The sequence below is a fragment of the Melanerpes formicivorus genome, unplaced genomic scaffold, assembly GCF_026170545.1.
Source record: "Melanerpes formicivorus ecotype bairdi unplaced genomic scaffold, bMelFor1.0.p_v2 SCAF_9, whole genome shotgun sequence".
In the NCBI taxonomy this organism is placed as follows: domain Eukaryota; kingdom Metazoa; phylum Chordata; class Aves; order Piciformes; family Picidae; genus Melanerpes; species Melanerpes formicivorus.
In genome coordinates this window covers 19,250,980-19,275,436 of record NW_027142361.1, presented here as the reverse complement: position 1 = coordinate 19,275,436, position 24,457 = coordinate 19,250,980, and the positions used below count along the sequence as shown (strand labels likewise).

Sequence of the window (24,457 nt, the reverse complement as noted above, 5' to 3'; positions counted from 1 at the left end):
TGAAAGTATCTGGTCTCATCCTCTTGCCCCTCACCCTTTAGCTATTGATCAGCATTGAGAAGATCCTTGCTTGGTCTTCTCTTCTGGTGAAGGACTTTTTAGGGTGTTGGGTAGTGATAAGACTAAGGGGGATGGAACAAAAATAGAAATGGGTAGATTCAGACTGGATGTTAGGAAGAAGTTCTTCCCCATGAGGGTGGTGAGACACTGGAACATATTACCCAGGGAGGTGGTGGAAGCCTCATCCCTGGAGGTTTTTAAGGCCAGGCTGGAGGTGGCTATGAGCAAGCCGACATAGTGTGAGGTGTCCTTGCCCTTGGCAGGGGGGTTGGAGCTAGATGATCCTTGAGGTCCTTTCCAACCCTGACAATTCTGTGATTCTCCAGTCTAAACATCCTCAGGTCTCTTAGTCTTGTGCTCTGATTGCTCAGAGCCTGATCCCACCTGACCTTGAAGGTGAGGAGACCTCAATGATGAGATCTGAGATGTCAAACTTGTTGAACATATTCTTGTAAATCTCTGTCCTTCCAATGAAAGCCCTTTATGACTCTGGACTCTCTGCAAGGAATTGCTTTATACAGAAGAAGGTGCTTTGTGCTGTAAGTGATATTGGTGTACAAGTAAAATGCATAGATAAGCAATAAATAAGTATTACTGGAAGACAAGAATTTCACTTCACAACAAAGTGAACTTTCCTAGTGATTTTGTACTTGAATCCCATTGATTGATTTTTATAGGGGGAGGGGAATTCTAGCCTTTGCAGAAAAAACCTAAAAGACAAATAAGAGAAAGCAGGAAGACTCTATAAGTGAATTATGGGGGGGAAAAGGGGTCATTTCTCACCATTTGTCACTGCAAGTTGCTTGCCTGTCCTCATTTCATGCCCAAATCTCAGTAATCCAGATGTTGAGCACTCAGCTGAAACTCTATCATTGACCGTGAACTTGAAAACATTTGGTTTAGGACTCACCAGACTTTCCTGTTAAAGTAATATTTCCCTGAAACAAATTGTTAGGAACCTCAGCCATCTATGTCCCAAGTAAGAAACTATCAACTAACTGAGAAGTAACATCTACAGAAATCCTTAAGAGCTATCAGCATCTTTCCTCTGGTTCCACTGATTTCCCTGGAGTGATGATAAATCTCATTCCAAAGTGTTGTTGATGAGTGGGAGGGCTGATGAATGAGGTGCTTCATGGAAGTTTTCCAGACTTCTGCAGACCTTTGCTCCAGAGGCAAGTATCTCTGCATTCTCATTTATAACTGGTATGATTTGAGAGGAGTGCCACTGAGTCAGATTTATACCCAGGTTACATGGGCACAAGCAAGAGAAAGATTGGACGAACTGCACCCAAAGCCCCAGTGGATTTGAGAGCCTTCTCCAGCAGCTTAGGTGGCTTTTCTTTCTATCCTTAGCAACACAGCCCTGATTAACTCCCAAGCTGTGGTCAGTCATTTTGAGGACAGTTTGATTGACAGCATGTAACCGGCTAAGGTTTTTCCCTACCTTGGCCAGTGCATTAGATCCTGAAGGCACTTGGCTGGCCGTGTTGGATATTTTTGATTGTTACTGTTTTGTGGATTTGTATTTTCACCTGTGGGATATTCTATAAGAAAAAGTCATCCTGAGCAAGAGGCATGAAGTATTTCAGTGTAAGTACAAAAATACGCCTTGAGACTCCTCTCCCATCTAGCTGTAAAAAGGACTATTTGGACAAGGTGGCCACTTTTGTTGTCTTGACAGATATACAGTAGAATCCTCTGCCCATTCTGAAACTTCAGATGGATAACACAAACCTTCCTCCTCTGAGCACTGTTTATATTTCATACTAGTTCTTTGTACATGGCTCTTTCTTCACATTGTATCCTGCTTCATGGCAGCATATCTGACAGATCCTCCAGGCTTATGTGGGTAACTAACTCTATCACCTAAAACTTAAGGGGCAATGTTCCTTTACATTGGTGATCCCTTAAGAGCCTTTTGAGCTTATTCCAGAAGAAAATTAGTATTGATAAAGCCTATTATGATTTGTCTCTTATTTTAATTTGCTTCTCCTTGTTTCTGGGTTCCTCCTCAGTTTAGGAAAGATGTTGAGTTGCTGGAAGGTGTCCAGAGAAGGGCAACAAAGCTGGGGAGGGGTTTGGAGCACAAGCACTATGAGGAGAGGCTGAGGGAGCTGGGGTTACTTAGCCTGGAGAAGAGGAGGCTCAGGGGAGACCTTATTGCTGTCTACAACTACCTGAAGGGAGGTTATAGCCAGGTGGGGGCTGGTCTCTTCTCCCAGGCAACCAGCACCAGAACAAGAGGGCACAGTCTCAAGCTGTGCCAGGGGAGGTTTAGGCTGGATGCTAGGAAGAAGTTCTTGACAGAAAGAGAGATTGGCCATTGGAATGTGCTGCCCAGGGAGGTGGTGGAGTCACCATCCCTGGAGGTGTTTAGGAAGAGACTGGATGGGGTGCCTGGTGCCATGGTTTAGTTGATTAGATGGTGTTGGGTGATAGGTTGGACTTGATGATCTTGAAGGTCTCTTCCAACCTGGTCTATTCTATTCTATTCTATTCTATTCTATTCTATTCTATTCTATTCTATTCTATTCTATTCTATTCTATTCTATATCAGGTTGCCCAGAGCCCTCATGGAGAAAAAAAGTTTAATCTACCTTTCTTACAGCTGTTGAAAATTAAAGAAATGAAATTTTTCTCATAGGTGGAGTGATGAATTGACCTTTAACCAGGAAATAAACAAGGGAATAATTGCTTGGTGAAATATATGCCTGGATAGAATAAATCATAGTCAAATCTTTGTCAGTGTGCATGGATATGGAAAGAAAAAAGAAAAAGAAAGACAAATCTCTCTAAGTAATATTCTTTCAAATAGTGCCTAATGTCTTTCCTCATGCAGCTGAGGTTAAACTTCCATTTATTTCAACAGTATATTTGCTTCAGTACAATGTGCACAAATACTTCCCTTGAGAGTAGCATAGTAAGCAAATAGTGATTTGTGCTCAAAAATGTGGAGAAAAATCAGAATTTTCAGCTTTTTTGAGTTCTCATTAGTGGAAGTGGTCACTGAACCTTTCCTCCAAAGCATCATTTCTAAGTAGCATGAGAATTTTCTTGGAACCAGAACTTTATTCATCTGCTGCAAGAAGTGTAACCAGCAGCAGACTAAAGGAAAGTTGTCATTAGAAATGCACTTGTTGTTTCCTAACTCCTTTGTCAACATCAACAATATTAGTAGTCATGAGGTCTTGGGTGACAGCTTGGACTTGATGATCTTTGAGGTCTCTTCCAACCTTATTGATTCTATGATCCTGTGATCCTTTCTTGTGAGAGATTTGTTTTTTCAGTTTACACAGAAAACTTTGAGCAGCCAAGAATATAATTCAGGAAGTGAATTAGATATAGATGCTTGTAGCCAGAACCACCTTCTGCAAGCTACAAGACAAGCTGTTGTATTCCTTACTAACAGTTCAAGTGGTGTGCTGCCAACCTGTGAGCAGTAATTCCTGCTCAGAAGATGGTATTGGTAAAAGCCACTTGGAGATGTCTGCATAAGCCTGAGTAGTTAACTCAAAGTGAATTGTGACTAACCATATTCATGGGGCAGAATTTTCTCCTACTTACTGTAGCAAATATTTTAGCAGTTGTAGATGGTGTCCATTGTTTTTTTTCTTTCCATGTCAAAATCAAAGTCCTTCTTTGCCACAGTAGTTTCATTCCATGTGGGACTTTTGTAGTGACTGCCTGCCAAGAATCACAGAATGACAGGGGTTGGAAGGGATCTGGAGAGATAATCTAGCTCAACCCACCTGATAAAACAGAGTTACCCACAGCAGGTTGTCCAGATGGAGTTTAAATCTCTCCTGAGAGGGAGACTCCACAACCTGCCTGGGCAGCCTGTTCCAGTGTCCTTTGTCACCTTCAACGGAAAGAACTAGTCTCAAGCTGCACAGGGGAGGTTTAGGCTGGATGCTAGGAAGAAGTTCTTCATAGAAAGAGTGATTGGTCATTGGAATGTGCTGCCCAGGGAGGTGGTGGAGTCACCATCACTGGAGGTGTTTAGGAAGAGACTGGATGGGGCACTTGGTGTCATGGTTTAGTTGATTAGATGGTGTTGGGTGATAGGTTGGACTTGATGATCATGAAGGTCTTTTCCAACATGGTTAATTCTATTCTATTCTATTCTATTCTATTCTATTCTATTCTATTCTATTCTATTCTATTCTATTCTATTTTCCTTTGTTCTGGTTTGTGCATTCGATAAGGACAAGAAAGAAAGGGTAGAGTCTCTTTTCCACTTGTCTCTGTGACAGCAAAGACATTAAAAACACTTCAGTTCCAAATGGTGAAGTTGAGCCACCAGAAATAAACACCAAAGTCAGCTTAGTTTTAAAACTGAATCTGCTCCTCAGAAATTGTGCAGATAATTCTCATCACATCTGCCCTTACCAGGCTGCTTTTGAATTGGAATACTAGGAAAAATTTCTTCCCTGAAAGGGCTGTCAAGATATAGGACAGGCTGCCCAGGGAAGTGGTGGAGTCGCTGTCCCTGGAGGGATTTAAAAGCTGTGTAGGTGTAGCACTTTGGGACATGGTTTAGTGGTGACTTAGCAGGGTAGGGTTAATGGTAGGACTTGATGATCTTGAGGGCCTTTTCCAACCAAAATGACTTATGATTCTGTTTGAGGTCTTATATTTCTTGCTGTTACTTGTCTGCACAACTGCCTTGGCTTTTCATCTAGACCTTACCTTAGGACATTATGGTAGGACTGTGTGTAGCTGTTGTGAAAGCAACCTCCGCTGCCCCTTACCCTTGGTAGACTCAGGACTGGTTGTGTGCTACAGCGTGTCATCACTACATGAACAGATACAGTTTTCTTGTGCTTTTATTGTGTGCCAGTTGATGGAGTCAAAGGGTTACTTGAGAATCCCAGTGCTCTGTTTGTAAAAACACAGCTGAGATAGTCACAGGTTCTGACAGCTCTTCAGAGAAAACCTCAAAAGCACAAGCAAGGAAGACCCAAAGCTCAAAAGGACAACAATACACAAACATCAGCTTTTGTGGGTTTTGCTTGGGGTCTGGCTCGTGGGGTTTTGGCCTTGAGAGTGACTAACAGTGACTGAATTCTCAGTGCTGTGTGGTGGTTTGGAGAGAAAGGCCTAGCCTTCTCTCCCTCACAAAGAGGAAGAAAAACCACAGCCAGCCAGCCAGAGAAGCAAAAGGAAAAATGCTATATTTTACAAGCAATTTGGAGAATGCAGGATATGTACACAATTTACAGTATTTATAACATATATTCAGAAATATACAGCAAAGTAAAATAAAACAATAATATAGGAATGAAATTCCCTCCTCTGGAGGAGGGTTCCCCCCCTTTACTCCCTTCTCTCCCCTTTTTCCCCAAAGAGGGTTAGAAAGAGAGAAAAAGGCAGGAGATTAATAAAGCAGAGTGTTAGTAGCCCTTATCTGTTCAGAGTCACTCTGGCAGGGAGCCCAGAAGCAGACGAGCTGGAAAGGGAGAAGGAAAGGAGCGAACTGAGGAAAGTTCCAACTGAACTCAAAACTTAAAGTTGCATTCTACCAATCTACCAATGAAATTTGTTTAGAATATCTGATTGTTTTCATTAATATTCTAAAACATTCAGCCAGAGTGTCTCAGCCTCATTGCCCTTCTCTGGATATGTTCAAGAGTCTCAATGTCAATAGCTAGTCGCTACTCTTCCTGCTGTGTTTCCCCAAACCTACCTGAGCCAGTGAGTTCCCAACTCCACCCTGGTATCAGCTGCTTTTGATCAGGAACAGATTGTAAAACTGTTGTGAGGAAAGCAAACTTTGCTTGCATGCTCATCCGGCACCAATTCTACACGATTCAAAGAAACTCTGGTTTTACTTTTCTTGTAGATACCTTTAAGCAAGAGGGATGACTCAGGTGCCTGCTGACTACATGTCGACCGCCAGCTCCTACAAGTATGAGCAGAGCCTTCCCACTGTGGGTCAGACAAGCACTGTCACCAAGGTACCCCCCGCCAAGAAAATAACTTTCTTCAAGAGCGGAGATCCTCCGTTTGTGGGAGTCAAGATGGCCATCAACCAGAGGAGCTTCAAGAGCTTCAATGCACTCATGGATGACCTCTCTCATCGGGTCCCACTGCCATTTGGGGTACGCACCATCACCACCCCACGAGGAATACATTGCATTAGTGAGCTGGATCAGTTGGAGGATGGTGGCTGGTACCTTTGCTCTGACAAGACGTACGCCAAGCCTATCACCATCACTCCTGGGGGGCACAAGCCAGGCCCTCCGCGAAGCGGCCGTCCCTCAAGCACCTTGAGAAGAGCAGCTCAGGAGGGCAAGTTTGAAGATTATTCCACCACTTTCACTCACCATGGCCCCAGAATACCTAAGAAAATCACTCTAGTCAAGAATGGAGAAAGTGGTTTCTGGCGCTCCATTATCCTGAACCGCAGAAACTCCAGGAGTTTCGAAACCCTCCTGGATGAGATTTCGGAGATTTTGCAGCTTCCAGTGAAAAAGCTCTACACTGCTGATGGGAAGAAGGCAAGTATCTCTGATACCTGGTGCTGGGCACTTATTCTAGCACAGCTATCACATCAGCATTTGCATTCACCACCATGCAAATCCTTTAGCTCACAGGGGCAATGGTTAACCCAAATTCACTTAATCCATGGGCTTGTGCAGAATCATAGAATCAATAAGGTTGGAAAAAACCTAAAAGATCATCAAGTCCAACCTCATGACTACTAAACCATGGCACCAAGCGCCACGTCCAATCCCCTCTGGAACACGTCCAGGGATGGCGACTCCACCACCTCCCTGGGCAGCACATTCCAATGGCTACCAACTCTCTCTGTGAAGAACTTTCTCCTCACCTCAAGCCTAAACTTCCCCTGGTGAAGCTTGAGACTGTGTCCTCTTATTCTGGTGCTGGTGGCCTGGGAGAAGAGACCAACCCCCATCTGGCTACAACCTCCCTTCAGGTAGTTGTAGACAGCAAGAAGGTCTCCCCTGAGTGTCCTCTTCTCCAAGCTAAACCACCCTGGCTCTCTCAGTCTCTCCTTATGGGGCTGTGCTCCAGACCTCTCCCCAGCCTCGTTGCCCTTCTCTGGACATGTTCAAGAGTCTCAATGTGTGGTGGTTTGGCTCTGGCCTGGAGGCCAGATACCCACCAAGCCGCTCTATCACTCCCCCTCTTAAGTGAACAGGGGAAGAAGGGAAAGAAAATATAACAGAAGCCAGGGATAAGATAGGAGCAATTTAATAACACTAATAAGCAAACAGCAAATAGACCGCACGGAAGCAAATGAAAGCAGAGAGAGAGATGTTAGTCTCTACTTCCCATCAGCAGGACGGTGGTCAGTCTCGGGAAGCAGGGCTTTCTAAGCTTGGTAGTTCCTTGGGAGGATAAATGCCATGGACGAATCCCCAAACTTGCTTCTTTCACATACCTGAGCTGACGTCATATGGTATGGAATACCTCTTTGGCCAGTCTGAGTCAGCTGGCTCAGTTGTGCCCCCTCCCAAAATCTTGCCCACCCCTCAATGTACTCTTGAGGCAGGGAAATTTTGAAAGGACACAGCTCGGATACTGGATTCAGCCGTAGCCAAAACACTGCTGTGTTATCAACTACTGCTGCAAAAAACCACAGCCCTAGAACGATGCTGTGAGGAGAATTAACTCCACCTCAGTTCAACCCAATACACAATGTCCTCCTTAAATTCAGGGGCCCAGAACTGGACACAGAACTCAAGATGTTGTCTAACCAGTGCTGAGTACAGGCGCACAATGACTTCCCTGCTCCTGCTATTACTACTATTTCTGATGCAGGTCAGGATGCCATTGGCCTTCTTGGCCACCTGGGCACACTGATGGCTCATGTTCAGCTGGCTGTCAATCAGTACCCCTAGGTCCCTTTCTGTCTGGCGGCTCTCCAGCCACTCTGTCCCCAGCCTAGTGTTGTTAGTGTCACATTAGTTACTGCCCCATTAATCACGCAAAAGGGTGACATGGAAGAATCTTGGTCAACCATTCAAGAGCTTCATACATTAGATAATGTCTTCAGTTAATGGGAGGAAACTTCTGTCAGAAGTCCTAAGCTCAATGTTTATCAGGTGGATATAATTCTGTTTAGTACCTAGCATTTTCTGGGAGACATCTTACAACATTTTTCTGTAGTTAACAAGAGGGAATTTGACAGAATGAGATGGCCCTTAGGTAACACCTTACAGTTTCATAGTTCCTAACAGAAAAGGGTCCTGCTCTTGGTGTAGGATCCTCAGCCCTATGGTAAGCTAACTAATAAATACAAAAGTAATTAGAATATGAGTGGGATGAGCAGACATATTTTTATTGATGATTTAGTGAATATGCCAATCAGAGTGAACTCATACAATAATTTTGGGGCATGACAACTTCTCTGTTCTTCTGAAATTCATGACAAATCTGAGATTCTCCTGATTTCTTCTCCATGCCTCTGTAACAGATTAAATCTCTCCCGAGAGGGGGACTCCACAACCTGCCTGGTCAGCCTGTTCCAGTGTCCTTTGTCACCCTCAAAGGAAAGAACTAGTCTCAAGCTGTGCCAGGGGAGGTTTAGGCAGGATGTTAAGAAGAAGTTCTGCATAGAAAGAGAGATTGGCCATTGGAATGTGCTGCCCAGGGAGGTGGTGGAGTCACCATCACTGGAGGTATTTAGGAAGAGACTGGATGGGGTGCTTGGTGCCATAGTTCAGTTGATGAGATGGTGTTGGGTGATAGGTTGGACTTGATGATCGTGAAGGTCTCTTCCAACCTGGTTAATTCTATTCTATTCTATTCTATTCTATTCTATTCTATTCTACTCTACTCTACTCTACTCTACTCTATTCTATGCTAGATGTAAATAAATCTTCAGGCAACATATCTTTTTGATGCAGCCCAGGATTATACCTTTATGTGGGTGTAAACTTAGAGATATATGTGTGGTGGGTTTGAGAGAAAGGCTCAGCCTTCTCCCCCCCACAAAGAGGACGAAAGAAACCACAGCTAGCCAACCAGAGGAGCAAAAGGGAAATGCTATATTTACAAGCAATTTTTAGGGAATGCAGGATATATACACAATTTACAGTATTTACAATATATACACAGAAATATAAAGCAAGGTAAAAAAATAAACAATAATACAGGAACGAAATTCTCCTCCCTCTGGAGGAGGGTTCCCCCCCTGTACCCCCTTCTCTCCCCTTTTTCCCCAAAGAGGGTTAGAAAGAGAAAAAAAGAGCAGTTATTAATTAAAGCAAAATATGTTAGTAGGCCTTAGTTTGCATATCTGTCCAAGGTCAGTCTGGCAGGGAGCCCAGAAGCGGACGAGCTGGAAAGGAGAAAGGAAAGGAGCGAACTGACAAAAGTCCCAGCTGCACCTAAGCTTAAAACTGCATTTTTACCAATCCACCAATGAAATTAGTTTAGAATATCTGATTGTTTTCATTAACATTCCAAAACATTCAGCCATAGTGTCCCAGCACTGTCTCTTTTCTTAAAGGCACAGCCTCAAACGGTCACAATATGGAACAAGCTTGTTATTTTGTGTTCCTTTCTTGTAGCACTAATGTGAAAAAAAAAAATAATAAAAAAAGCAGAGGAAAAAAATTTCTTCCTTTTGCAGTCCCCCACCTAGTCCACAGGTGTTCCCAGTAAACCTATAAGTTTAATTCAATCATAACTCCCAAGGATATAAACCTTTTGGGACTGAAAATCTTACTGGTCTTGCAAACCAATATGTTTTATTTTCCAGCAAAACCTTTATCATTTAATTTCAAGCCATCACTTCACAGAACTGTTTTCCTATTGTTTTTCTTTTCTTTCTTTTCTTTTTTTCCCCCTAAATTGTCTTTAATGAGAAGTTTTACCTGAAAAGGAAGAAACAGTGGTGATTTTAGAAAGCAAATAAATGGAGCACTGTCATGGGTTAGGGAGGAAGGCCCAGCCTTCTCCCCCCACAAAGTGAAGGAAAAAAAATTACCACAGCTAACCACAGCCGGATTAGGAAAGGAACGCTGAATTTACAAGCAGGTTTAGGGTATGCAGGGTATACATACACAATTTACAGTATTTACAATATATACACAGAAATATAGAGCAAAGTAACACAGGAATGAGATTCCCCTCCCCCTGCTGGAGGAGGGTTCCCCCCCTGTACCCCCTTCTCTCCCCTTTTTCCCCAGAGAGGGTTAGAAAGAGAGGAAAGGATCAGTTGTTAATTCAAAGCAGTTATACATCAGAGCAAAATGTTAGTAGGTTTGCAGGCCTTACGTTTATCAGTTCAAGGTTAGTCTGGCAGAGAGCCTAGAAGCTGGAAAGGAGGAGGGCAGAAAGTGAAATGAGAAAAAGTCTCAGCTGGACTCAAAACTTAAAGCTGCACTCTACCAATCCACCAATGTAATTAGTTTAGACCTGTCTTTCCTTATAGAACATCCAGCCATGGTGTCCCTTTCTTAAAGGCACAGCCTCAAACGGTCACAGTCCACCCCTTCTAAACAATTTCATTGGCTGTTCATACTGTCCATCCAATCCACAATGACATTTACAGTTCGTGAGTAAAGTTCATACTCCATTCTGGCTATACTCAGATGTAGATGATTAAGAAGTCCAATAAAATCAGGAAATGAGAAAAATGGAACACAGTTTATATCTTCGCCGACGAAGCAAAGAAAAGGGAAACAGGGATTCGCAGGGCCTCTTAGTTGACTCAGGGCTCTCAGGGTTCTCAGGGTTCGTGCACCGTAGATTCCCCGTTGATTCTTCCTTTGGACGTGATGTAGCCGCACAACAGTTTGAAATTACCCTCTCACAGCTAAAGTTAAATTTCTTTGTGGAATACACTGAATTTCACCATTCTCTTGCATTACCCAATAAGTGTGACCTGGACCTTCAGCTGAAACCACCCCTCGGACAGGTTTAGCCTCTCCTGAGGGTGAAAATACCCAAACAGTTTTACCTAACAGATTCTTTTCTCTAACAACTGGAACTCTATCACCTTCTACTTTCTGTAGCAGATCTGAATGTGCAGATCCAGCTCGGTTCACTGAACCTCTACTATTTACCAGCCAGGTTGCTTGTGCTAAATGTTTTTCCCAGTTTTTCAAAGATCCACCCCCCATGGCTTTAAGAGTGGTCTTCAACACACCGTTGTAGTGTTCAATCTTCCCTGCAGCTGGTGCATAGTAGGGAATATGGAATATCCACGCAATACCGTGCTCTTTTGCCCAGTTCTTTACAAGGTTGGTTTTGAAATGAGTTCCGTTGTCTGACTCAATCCTCTCTGGAGTTCCATGTCTCCACAGGATCTGTCTCTCCAGACCGAGAATGGTGTTGCGTGCAGTTGCATGTGGAACTGGATAAGTTTCCAACCATCCAGTGTTGCCTCTACCATAGTAAGCACGTATTGCTTACCAGAACGAGAACGTGGTAGAGTGATGTAGTCAATCTGCCAAGCTTCACCATACTTGTACTTGGACCATCTGTCACCATACCACAAGGGCTTAAGTCGTTTTGCCTGCTTAATAGCAGCACAAATGTCACAGTCATGGATGACTTGCGTGATAGCATCCATGGAAATGTCTATGGATCTGTCACGAGCCCATTGGTATGTTGCATCTCTGCCTTGATGTCCTGACGAATCATGAGCCCACCGAGCTAAGAATATCTCACCTCGGTGTTTCCAGTCGAGATCAAGATTAGAGTCCATGTCTACTTGAGAAACTCTTGCAGCTAGATCTGCCTGATGGTTGTATTGCTGTTCCTCAGTAGCTTTGCTCTTAGGAATGTGAGTATCGATGTGTCTCACTTTCACTGGAATTCTCTCGACTCAATCAGCAATGTCCTGCCACCAGTCGGCTGCCCAAATGGGTTTTCCTTTCCTCTGCCAACCACTCTTCTTCCAGTTCTTTAGCCACCCCCATAGAGCATTGGCTACCATCCATGAGTCGGTGTAGAGATAAAGCTTTGGCCATCTCTCACGTTCAGCCACGTCGAGAGCTAGCTGGACAGCTTTTACCTCTGCAAACTGACTGGATTCTCCTTCTCCATCTTTCGCCTCTGCAACTCGGCGTGTTGGACTCCACACTGCAGACCTCCACCTTCGCTTGTTTACAACAAGACGACAGGAACCGTCTGTGAACAAAGCATATTTCTTTTCATCATCAGAAAGGTCATTGTAAGGAGGAGCTTCCTCAGCACGAGGTACTTTCTCCTCTGAAGGTTTAACACAGTTGGTAACTTCAGGCCAACTTGAGATCACCTCCACTAGACCAGGTCTTTCAAGATTTCCCATTCGAGCTCTCTGCGTTATCAGAGCCATCCACTTAGACCATGTTGAGTCTGAAGCATGATGTGGTGTGGAGCCTTTGCCTTTCAACATCCAATTCAAAACCGGTAATCTGGGAGCTAAGAGAAGTTGTGATTCAGGTCCAGTTACTTCAGAAGATGCTTTCACTCCTTCATAGGCAGCTAGAATTTCTTTCTCTGTTTGAGCATAGTTAGCCTCTGAACCTCTGTAACCTTGACCCCATAAACCAAGAGGTCGTCCACATGTCTCACCTGGAGCTTTTTGCCACAAGCACCAGGTTGGACCATTGTCACTTGCAGCCGTGTACAAAATGTTCTTAATGTCTGGAGCACCTTGGACAGGTCCCAGACACATTGCTTGAATTACCTCTTGCTTTATCTGGACAAAGACTGCTTGTTGTTCAGGTCCCCAGTGGAAACTGTTTCTCTTCCGAGTCACATCCTACAGAGGTTTCAGGATTTGACTGTATCCAGGAATGTGCAGTCTCCAAAATCCCACTATCCCCAAGAAACATAGGGTCTCTTGCTTGTTTGTGGGATTTGCCGAGGTAGAGACTCTATTTACCACATCCACTGGTGTATGTTGGCATCCATCCTGCCACCGCACTCCCAGAAACTGAATCTCTACATTAGGTCCTTTCACCTTGTCTCGCTTGATGGCAAAGCCTGCATTCAGAAGAATGTCAATGATTTTGTTACCTTTCTCGAAGACTTCCTCAGCAGTTTTACCCCAGATGATGATATCATCGATGAACTGGATGTGTTCTGGAGCACCGCCTTTCTCCAGAGCATCGTGGATTACTGCATGACAGATACTTGAGCTGTGGATCCAGCCCATTGGCAATCTGTTGAAAGTGTACTGGAGTCCTCTCCAGGTGAAAGCAAACTGAGGCCTGCATTCCTCTGCTATGGGAATAGAGAAAAAGGCATTAGCAATGTCTATGTAGCATACCATTTAGCCTCTTTGGATTCCAGCTCATACTGGAGCTCCATCATGTCTGGTACTGCTGCATTCATAGGCAGTGTTACTTCATTTAGGGCTCAGTAGTCGACTGTCAGACACCAGTCTCCATTCTGCTTTTGCACAGGCCACACTGGACTGTTGAAAGATGAATGACTTTTGCTGACGACTTTCTGACTCTCCAACTGATGAATCAGATTCTGAATAGGCAACAAAGAGTCACGGTTGGTTCTGTATTGTCTGTGATGCACAGTCTGAGAAGCAACCGGCAATTTAATGTCCTGTATCTTATGTTGTCCTACAACTGCAGATTCATCAGAAAGCTCAGGTCTAGCAGACAGCTTTAGTTTGTGTCCATCAATTTCTACAGAAGCTAATCCGAAAGCCCATTTGTAACCTCTAGGGTCTTTGAAACGCCCTTCTCTCAGAAAATCAATTCCCAAAATACAAGGTGCATCAGGTCCGGTCACAACTGTATGCTTCCTCCATTGTTTACCAGTTAAACTTATGTTAACCTCCACCTTACTTAACTCTTGAGATCCACCAGTGACTCCCAGAATAGTTATAGACTCTGACCCCTTATAATTTGTTGGCATTATGGTGCACTGGGCTCCTGTGTCAACCAAGGCCCTGTACTTCCGAAATTGTGAAGTGCCAGGCCACTGGATGTACACATCCCAATAGATTCTGTTATCTCTATTATCCCTCTCCTCCTCCTGGCGGGTGGCAGGGCACGCCTAGTTATGGGGAACATGCCCACATGTGCATTCAGCACAGTGTGCAGTGTTCTATCTGGAGCCCCTGTTGGAGCTACTAGTGTTGTTCTGGGGAGCTGTGGAAGTAACAGCTACCCTTCTGGTATTGCTACCTCGGGTTCTGCCACTTTGCAGTTCCCTCAGTCTCCTGAAAAGATTAGAAGTTGGTTGGCCATCCCACCGGTTCATGTTCTCACCAATATGATCACGCAGAGTTATCCAAATAGTTCTACGTGATTGCCTCGGTGGTCTGTTTTGATTTTATCTGTTTTGGAATGACCTCCTTGGAGGACGTCTGTTCCTCACAGATGAAACTTGTATCCACCTTGAGGAAGAATTAGAATTATGTCTTTGTGCCAATTGGTATATGGAATCTTTCAGATCCTTCATGCAATTCTCAATTTTTCCAGACAGTTTCAGTGGCTGAAACCAAAGAAACACGTGTCATGCTATCCTCCAATTGTCTCATTTGATCACTGATTTGGCCAACTGTAGGAGAAGCTCCACCATAATTTCCTGATACAATTCTGCTTGCCAGAATGTTTGCATAATTAGAAGGAGCAAGTTTGATGATCTTTTTAGCAAGACCAATACCCACAGGAATGTCATCAGGATTCAGAGTTTCATGTTCACCATAGAGTATCTCTCTAACAGCAAATTCTCTCAGGTGCTTAATTCCCTCATCTATGGTAGTCCAGGGTTTAGGATTCCATGGAAGATCATCTCGGGAAGGGTATCTCAGGGCAACTGCAAATAAAAGGCGTACCCACAGATTAACCTTACCGAGAACGTGTCCCTTTCTTAAAGGCATGGCCTCAAACTGTCACAAGCACTTTAGCTGCTTTGCATTTTCATGCAATGAAGTCAGAAGAAGGTCAAGAGCTGCTATGCAGAACACTAATAACTGATGGAGTTCATTGTAAGGCCAAAGGAGCTGTGTAGCATCAAGATCCATGGGAGGCCAGCAGAGCTCTTGACTTTGTGATCACACTTGTTTTGCTGTTACTTTGTCTTTCTTGGCCCCATTTTTCATAGAATCATGGAATCATAGATTCAATAAGGTTGGGAAAGACCTCAGAGATAATTAATTCCATTTACCTCTCACATAGTTTCCAATTTGTTCTTCCTGAACTTCCCAGGAGAGGCTGGTTGTCACTTCCATGTCCCAGATTATGGGGCCTTCATTGCTCTTGGGCCAGAGAGTCTTTCAGTGCTATGAATTCAGAATCAGCCTATAACAATCATGCAAGACTCAGGTCAGAAAGGGATTGGAAAGTCTTGGTGTCAATATTAGTGTAAATCCAGAGTGGTCCTATTGGCATTTACACATCTGAATTTTCATTCTGGCTCCTGAAGCTTAGACATGGTCCTGTGCAACCCACTCTAGGTAAAGCTGCTTTAAGCAGGCATGTTGGAGTAGATGATCTCCAGAGGTTCCTTCCAACTCCTACCATTCTGTGATTCTGTGAATGAGGTAGAATCAGTATTTTTACTCTTAAGCACCAAGAAGACTAATGTGCACTAAGATAGACAGGTCTGGATTTAATTCCTCTAAATCATTTAGGATAGTGGGGAGGGAGTTCATTTTTGCCTGTTGTCTTCTTTTGTTTGACTATAGAAGACTGGAAGAGTGACTGAGGGGAGCCACCTAAAATTAACCCAAGCTCAGGATTTCATATACTTGTTTTAATGGACTACACATATATACCAGTGAACAGAAGACATGGAACTCTGCATCTGAAGGTCACTTGACTGATGAGACAGTTGAAAATTGCAGCTTTCCTACTCTTTTCTGGCAAGTAATTCTACAGCAAAATAGAAGCCAGTGTGCTACTAAGAGCAGATATCTCAATTGAAAAAAAAAAGGTAGAGTAACATTTGTAGGTTAACAACTTCATCAGACAGACTTTTATCTCTGTTCTGGGAAGTTCCTACACAGAATCACCAAGGTTGGAAGAGACCTCAAAGATCATCAAGTCCAACCTGTCACCACAGACCTCATGACTAAACCATGGCACCAAGTGCCATGTCCAATCCCCTCTGGAACACCTACAGGGATGGTGACTCCACCACCTCCCTGGGCAGCACATTCCAATGGCTAATGACTCTCACACAACCTAGAGGATTTTCTTTCTCCATGCTCTAAACCATAGGAGACTTTACCTATGTGAAGATTCCCACTGCCTGCCTTTGGAAATTGCTTGTAGGATTACATGAGAGGAACTGCACAGCAACAGAGGATTTCTCTTACAAATGGCAATTATCCAGGGTCCCCCAGGTGAGGTGTCATTAACACTTAAGTCACAGGAACCCATCCTCTGTTGCCTAGTCACAGCTTCTGCACTTATTCTTGAATCACCAGGCCACCCTTTAAGTCTCTCTCTTAAAATGAAAACAAACAAAATTCTTCCTTAGAATCCAATAGTAATTCTTGTAAGACATGTGAAACTACATTGTGTATGCAAATAGTCTACAGTGACTATTACCATCAGCTTCTCAAATGGGATTTATCAACAGTCAGAAGAGTTTTCCAAGGGATGTGGCTGCTTTTATGTTTGTTGAAGTCAGGCCAAAGCTGATTTTTATTATTTAGGGTTTTTTTGCTCAAACACACTCAAGGCTGACCATAAGTTGTTATATATAATGAATGAGTCTGGCTGATTTTCTTATGGGTCACAGTAATAACCAGGAAAAAAACTCTCTTTTGCCTTAGATTCTAGAAGTTAAAACACTACTGAATGAAGACTATGCACAACCAAATTTCCTTGAGGGAGCAGAGAATTGCTTTGCAAGTTAATGAGTGGAGCAATCATAACTTAAGGAATTTTCCTCAGGCACCGTTAATTGGAGACTGTGAAAGGATTAGCTATTAGAAACCCCTTGGGCTAAGAATCTTCATTTTTCTTCTATAGTTGTGTAGAGCTTGGAATGAGACAGACTAAATGCTGTGGCAAGACTAACTGTTCTGAGTCAAATCAAGCCATCTTGGGCAGTAACCTCTTGTAGCATTCTTGGAGAAAGACAGAAGTGCACATATGAGATGGTACTGTCTTCAGTGCATCTTCCCAGTTTTCAGCAACTGGTAGTCTAAAAGCTTTCTAAGCCAGAAAAAGCACCATGGACTGGTATATAAAATCTGTATGGATCCAGGGACTGAGGACAATGGCATGAGGCTCAACAAGGCCAAGTGATGGGTCCTACACTTGTGCCACAACAACACCTGGGGAAGAGTGACTGGAAAGCTGCCCAGCAGAAAAGGATCTATAGATCAACAGCCAGCTGAAGATGAGTCAGTGTGTGCCCAGGTGGCTGGGAAGTCCAAGAGCATCCTGGCCTGTATCAGCAGCAGTGTGGCCAGCAGGATTAGTGTGGTGATTATTTCTCTCTACTCAGCACTGGTGAAGCCACACTTCAAGTGCTGGGTTCAGTTTTGGGCCACTCACTGCAAGAAGGACATTGAGGTGCTGGAGAGTGTCCAGAGAAGGCAGTGAAGCTGGTAAAGGATCTAGAGCACAAGTCTTGTGAGGAGCAGCTGAGGGAATTGGGGTTGCTTATTCTGATGAAAAATGAGACTCAGGGTAGACCTTCTTGTTCTCTGCAACTACTTTAAAGGAGATTGTAGTGAGCTGAGGGTTGATATTTTTCTCCCATGTGACAAGTGATAGAATGAAAGAAAACAGCTTCATGTTGCATCAGAGGAGGTTTAATTTAGCTATTAGGAAAATCCTCTTCTCTGAAGGGCTTGTCAAGGCTTGGACCAGGTGACAATGGTGGAGTCCCCATCCCTAGAGGAATTTAAAAGCCATGTACAAGTGGTGCTGAGGGACATATTTTAGTGGTGACTTGGCAATGCTGTGTTAATGGTTGAACTTGGTGATCTTAAAGGTCTTTCCCAACCAAAATAATACTATGATTCAATGAATAACACTGGGGCAACATACTCTGGCCCTGACACCAAATGGCACTACTAATACATATTCTCACTGTGTACTTTCCAAACTAGAGACTAATTCCCACAGCCTCTAAAACTGAGTGGCCACTTTTAAGCTGCTACTTAGGAAAGACCCTGGTTTAAGTTAACTCCCAGATCTGCCCAGGAACTGCTTGAAACAGTGCCAGCTGATACAGGATTTAATGCACTGAAGACCATTCTTGCAATTTAACATCACAGGTAACTCTATTTCAGTGCCCTGGATCCAGAATTGTTTGATTTGGTAGTAAAGACGGATTAGTATTTTTTTTTCCTGTTATTAGTAAAGATATTGGCTTCCCTATCATTACTAAATAATTCCTGATATTCATGACTATAGTGACCTTGGGGTGCAAGGCCAGGAAACAGGCTTGTCTGACACATTTCCTGACATATCTGTCGAGGGTCGAGGGGAAGGCCAGGCCTTCTCCCCCCCCCCCCCCCCCCCCCCCCGTAAAGTGAAGGGAAAAAAAATTGAAAGGAAAAAAACCACAGCCGGATTAGCAAAGGGATTGTGTGCTGTATTTACAAAGCAGTTTAGGGAATGCAGGTTTATATACAGAATTTACAATATTTACAATATATACACAGAAATATACAACAAAGTAACACAGAATGAGATTCCCTTTCCCCGTCTGGAGGAAGGGTCTCCCTCTGTACCCCCTTCTCTCCCCCTTTTCCCCAGAGAGGGTTAGAAAGAGAGAGAAAGAGCAGTTGTTAATTAGAAGCAGTTATATGTGTTAGTAGAGGCTTTATCTGTTCCAAGGTCAGTCTGGCCAAAAGCCCAGAATCTGTGAGCTGCAGAAGGAGAAAGTGCAAGACTGAGACTAGTCTCACTGAACTCAAAACTCAAGGCAGTGCTTCTGCTTCTCCACCAATGAAATTAGTTTAGACCTGTCTTGTTTATAAAACATTCGGCCATGGTGTCCCTTTGTTAAAGGCACCGCCTCAAACGGTCACGACATCCATATAGCCTTTTCTAGGACATCTGTAGAGAGCCCACAGGCATCCTCCAGGCCACTCATGTTTGGGCTCTCTACCAAACTCATCTGTCTTAATGACAGGTGTCAGCAAGACCCTAGTGCAACTCTAAGAGGGAAATGGGCTACATGGAGGCAAATAAGCTGGTTTAAACCACAGTGTGCATACAAGCAGCAAGAGAAGAAAGGTATCAATTTCTGGTTTTGAGATAGTTAATTTTCTGGTCCCATGCTGACATATTCACTGTGACACTTGGTTTCAGGCTGTGTTCAGGTATGAATAATTGCAACCAATTTCAGCCCCTCATCTGGTGCAAACCATTGTCACCAAATGAACTGTACCACTTTCCACCCACCATGTGTGTGACTCATAGTCTAAAAGCAAACCACAGGTTTCAAGTTTGGTATTCTCGGATTCCGTGCCAAAACCACAACGACTCCAATGAGATTTACACAAGCGATATGTAAACCTCAGCAAAACTTTCCATGAACCTGGTCCATAAGAAGACTCATATCCAGGTGTGTTTTATGAACCTTTCAGATGCCCTGAAATCATTTGGCCCAGTGCCTTACAAGACCCCATGTGCTAGCCACTTTCTTATCTAACATATGCCAAATATAATACTTCCTTATCTAGCATATACTGAATGAAAATTATTCCCTTAGCCTGAGGAGATTTTCTTCTTTCAATAATAACGTAGCAAGTGTAATCACTTTTGATGCTGTTGAATTTAATCCAGGGCAAAGACATTTCGTAGAATCACAGAATTGGTAGGGTTGGAAGGGACCTCAAGGATCATCCAGTTCCAACCCCCCTGCCATGGGCAGGGACACCTCACACTAGATCAGGTTGCTCAGAGCCACATCCAGCCTGGCCTTAAAAACCTCCAGGGATGGGGCTTGTACCACCTCCCTGTGCAACCTGTTCCAACATCTCACAACCTGTTCCAGTGCCTCACCAACAATAATACTGAGCATGTGCAGTAATATTTGTGAACATGATACTTCTATTTATTAATTTACCTGGAGTACAAAGAATAGCAGAATTTCACCCTCTTCTGGGGAAATGGTGAATTTTCTTGGAGTAGAAATCACTGTTTCTACAAAGACTTTTTTTTTTGGGGGGGGGGGGGGGGGGAAATCTGCTTTTTTTCCCTAGGAAAATCTCATTTTCCAAATGCAGACTTTGGAGTTTTTACCAATTATGAGAAAGGAAGCAGAATGGCAGTTGGGGCAGTTGTCAGTATCCATACAGGTTGGAGGATGAAGAGGTTGAGAGCAGCCCTGTGGAGAAGAACTTTGGGATACTGCTGGATGAAAAGCTGCACATGAACCCGCAATGTGCCCTTGTAGCCCAAAAGCCAAGTGACAAAAGTTGTCCTGGGCTGCATCCAAAGCAGTGCGGCCAGCAGGTTGAGGCAAGGGATTCTGTCTCACTGCTGTTGTCTGGTGGAGATTCAACCTGCAGGGCTGTGCCCAGGTCTGGGGTACTCAGGATAGGAGTGGGTCCAGAAGAGGCCACAAAAATGATCAGAGGGCAGGAACACCTCTGCTGTGAAGACAGGATGAGAGAGTTGGGGTTGTTCGGCATGGGGGAGCAAAGGCTCTAAGGAGACTTCATTGTGGCCTTTCAGTAATTAAAGGAGGTCCACAAGAATGATAGGGACAGCTGTTTCTAAAAGGGTGTGTTGCAAGAGGCAATGGTTTTAAACTGAGAGGAGATTTAGAATATATATATATATATATATATGGAAAAATTTCTTTACACTGAGGGTGTTGGAACACTGACACAGATTGCTCAGCAAGGTGGTAAATGCCCCATTCCTGGAAACATTCAAGGTCAGATTGAAGGGAAGATCAGAGAAGGGCAATAAGGCTGGTGAGAGGACTGGAGCACAAGCCCTATGAGGAGAGGTTGAGGGAGCTGGGGTTGCTTAGCCTGGGGAAGAGGAGGCTCAGGGGAGACCTTATTGCTCTCTACAGCTACCTGAAGGGAGGTTGTAGCCAGGTGGAGGTTGGTCTCTTCTCCCAAGCAACCAGCACCAGAACAAGATGGCACAGTCTCAAGCTGCACCAGGGGAGGTTTAGGCTCAAGGTGTAAATAAAGTTCTTCACAGAAAGAGTAATTGGCCATTGGAATGTGCTGCCCAGGGAGGTGGTGGAGTCACTGTCCCAGGAGGTGTTCAGAAAAGGATTGGATGTGGCACTTGAAGCCATGGTCTAGTTAGTCATGAGGGGTGGGGTGATAGGTTGGACTTGATGATCTCTGAGGACTTTTCCAAACTTATTGATTCTGTGATTCTGTGAATTGGACTCTGAGCAATCTGCTGTAGTTGAAAATATTCCTGCTCATTGCAAAGGGTTCAGACTAGATGACCTTTGAAGGTCCCTTCCAACCCAAATCACTCTACGATGCTTTGATATTTTCACCAGTTTCTTCTTCCTGAACAGAGAATTCAAAGGATTCTGCTACACTTCTTAGCAAGCTCTGATTCTCTTTCAACTTGTATTTTTGTGTGAAATAAACTCAGGTGATAGGAGATACTTTTACTTTCACATTTGTGCAATGAGCTCTGCTGAGAGTGCAACTCTTGGCTCCATAATAAAAAACCTATTCAACCAGAATTGTCAGCTAAATGTGTTTCTCTTTATGTCCCGAGCTCCTGGAGTCTATACACAGTATTCATCATGCTCCATGAAGCACAATGTGTGGATGTTCCTGCTAAGGGCCACCTGCTAAGACCATGGAACAATGCCATATAGATCTATGAGGTTGGTCTAGAAGCAACAGGATTTATATACTAAGTCCCAGCTCCTACAGCTAGTTGGAATGTCTCTCTCTTGTGATTCCCCATTTCCCTTCTGTCCTGGTTTGACTTAGAACAGAACATACTCTGTTCAGTGATTTTTACTTAGGCTAGATGTTAGGAAGAAATTCTTCACAGAAAGAGTGATTGGCCATTGGAATGGGCTGCCCAAGGAGGTGGTGGAGTCACCATCACTGGAAGTGTTTAAGAAGAGAGTGGATGGGGCACTTGGTGCCATGGTTTAGTTGATGAGATGGTGTTGGATGATAGGTTGGACTCAATGATCTCAAAGGTCTTTTCCAACCTGGTTAACTCTATTTTATTCTACTTCTCAGCTCAGTATCTTCTCAGTGGTGGCCCTTCCTGAAGCACAATTTTGCAGGCAGTGTCTGCTCCTGGCAGTGATAATGGACTGGGCTGCACAAAGGCTCTTGCTTACATTTGCTCCTATGGAGACCAAGGTCACTGCTAAATCTTGTGTGCCACATTGAGGTGCTGCAAAATTAAAGATGGCGCCTGCATGAAAGGAGAGGACAGGACACATGACCATAAACTGACCAGCAAGGCATTCCATTCCATGGATGTCATATTCATTATAAAGATGAGGGATTATGAGGGGTCAAGCTCTCATCTTAAATGGTCAGCATCCTAGGAGGACTCTGTATGTTCTGCCTTTGATCCCAGACTGTGTGTTTCTGGATCCAGTTCCAATCTGCTTCTTGGTCACAGAATCACCAAGGTTGGAAGAGACCTCAAAGATCATCAAGTCCAGGTCCAGACTAGGACTTCCCCACTGCCTGTTTACAGCATCCTCAGTGGTGAAGGTGACCTAATTGCCATCAAGGGGTTTGGTTCCATATTGAGTTTGTATTTATTTCTATATATTTCATTTTATTGTTGTTATTATGTTCACTAAAGCTGTTTTAGTTTTGTTTTCCAGCCATAAATCTCTCTCAATTATTTCCTTTCTCTTCCCCTTTGGGAAGGGAGAGGGGTTAAAAGAGAGCTTCTGTCATTCATCTAGTGGCCAGCCCAAGCTTAACCCTTGGCATGCTCACAGCTTCCAGCTGGAGTAGCTTTTCATCCATGATGTGGATAATGTCCATATAAAATCAGTAAGTTTTGAGATCTTCTGGTCAGGGGGAATAGCTTGGACTCATGAGCCATAACCTTCCCACTGTCTGAGTCACCAAGAGGCTTACCATAAAAAACAAAATGCTTAACATTTTTCACAACTTGTCAAGTTTTAAGCTAATCCTCCCATCAGAGAGGATAAGGGCAGATGCTTGGGGTGGGGTGGATGCTAGTCTGACTCATCATTTTCAAATGCTGATGTTGGATGGACCAGATTTAATGAACCTGGTGCAGAGGAGCCAGTGATGGACTCTGATTTCAACAAGGAATTGCATTGCGACAGAAGGTGGGAAATATCAGCAGCAAATACCGTCTGAGAAATGCTTTCCTTTCAGCTACATTGAAGTTTGCACCCTTATCTGGATGAGCAGCAAGTTTGCAGATGACACCAAGTTAGGAGCAGATGTTAGTCAGTTAGAGGGTAGAAAGGCTCTGCAGAGGGACCTTGACAGACTAGACAGATGGGCAGAATCCAATGGGATGGCATTTAACAAGTCCAAGTGCCGAGTGCTGCACTTTGGCTACGGCAATCCCATGCAGAGCTATAGGCTGGGGTCAGAGTAGGTGGAGAGCTCCCAAACAGAGAGGGACCTGGGGGTGCTGATCGACAGCCGCCTGAATATGAGCCAGCAGTGTGCCCAGGTGGCCAAGAGGGCCAATGGCATCCTGGCCTGCATTAGGAATAGTGTGGCCAGCAGGAGCAGGGAAGTCATTGTGCCCCTGTACTCTGCATTGGTTAGGCCGCACCTTGAGTACTGTGTCCAGTTCTGGGCCCTTCAGTTTAAGAAGGACATCGAAACACTTGAACATGTCCAGAGAAGGGCAACAAGGCTGGAGAGAGGCCTTGAACACAAGCCCTATGAGGAGAGGCTGAGGGAGCTGGGATTGTTTAGCCTGGAGAAGAGAAGGCTCAGGGGAGACCTCATTGCCCTCTACAACTACCTGAAAGGTGGTTGTAGCCAGGAAGGGGTTGGTCTCTTCTCCCAGGCAACCAGCACCAGAACAAGGGGACACAGTCTCAAGCTGTGCCAGGGGAGGTTTAGACTCGAGGTGAGGAGAAAGTTCTTCACTGAGCGACTCGTTCATCATTGGAATGGGCTGCCCGGGGAGGTGGTGGAGTCACCGTCCCTGGAGGCGTTCAAGAGGAGATTGGACGTGGCACTTGGTGCCATGGGCTAGTCATGGGGTCTGTGTTGATAGGTTGGACTCGATGATCCTTGAGGTCTCTTCCAACCTTAGTTATACTGTGATACTGTAATTGTCTGCTCCTCTGGCTGATTCACAGCTAGAACATCTCAGACTTCATTTTGAGCTGACATATTGATTAGGTAGGGAAAAGGCAAAAAAACTTGGCATATTAATTTGGTGCCATGTGTGGACCTCCCCAACCCAATTCAGCACATTCATAGTATCATAGTATCATTCAGGGTTGGAAGGGACCACAAGGATCATCTAGTTCCAACCCCCCTGCCATGGGCAGGGACACTCCACACTAGATCAGG

The 24,457-nt window shown here is 44.2% G+C and overlaps 1 protein-coding gene across 1 annotated transcript in view; it reads left to right on the top strand.

Moving 5' to 3' along the window:
* The first annotated feature begins 1,490 nt into the window (after positions 1–1,490).
* RP1L1 (RP1 like 1) overlaps positions 1,491–24,457 on the top strand; it is a 31,940-nt gene continuing 8,973 nt past the window's right edge. Inside the window, 2 exon segments of the mRNA XM_068142930.1 lie at positions 1,491–1,653; positions 5,906–6,567. Coding sequence (XP_067999031.1) covers positions 5,925–6,567 — 643 coding nt within the window. The 5' untranslated portion in view covers positions 1,491–1,653; positions 5,906–5,924.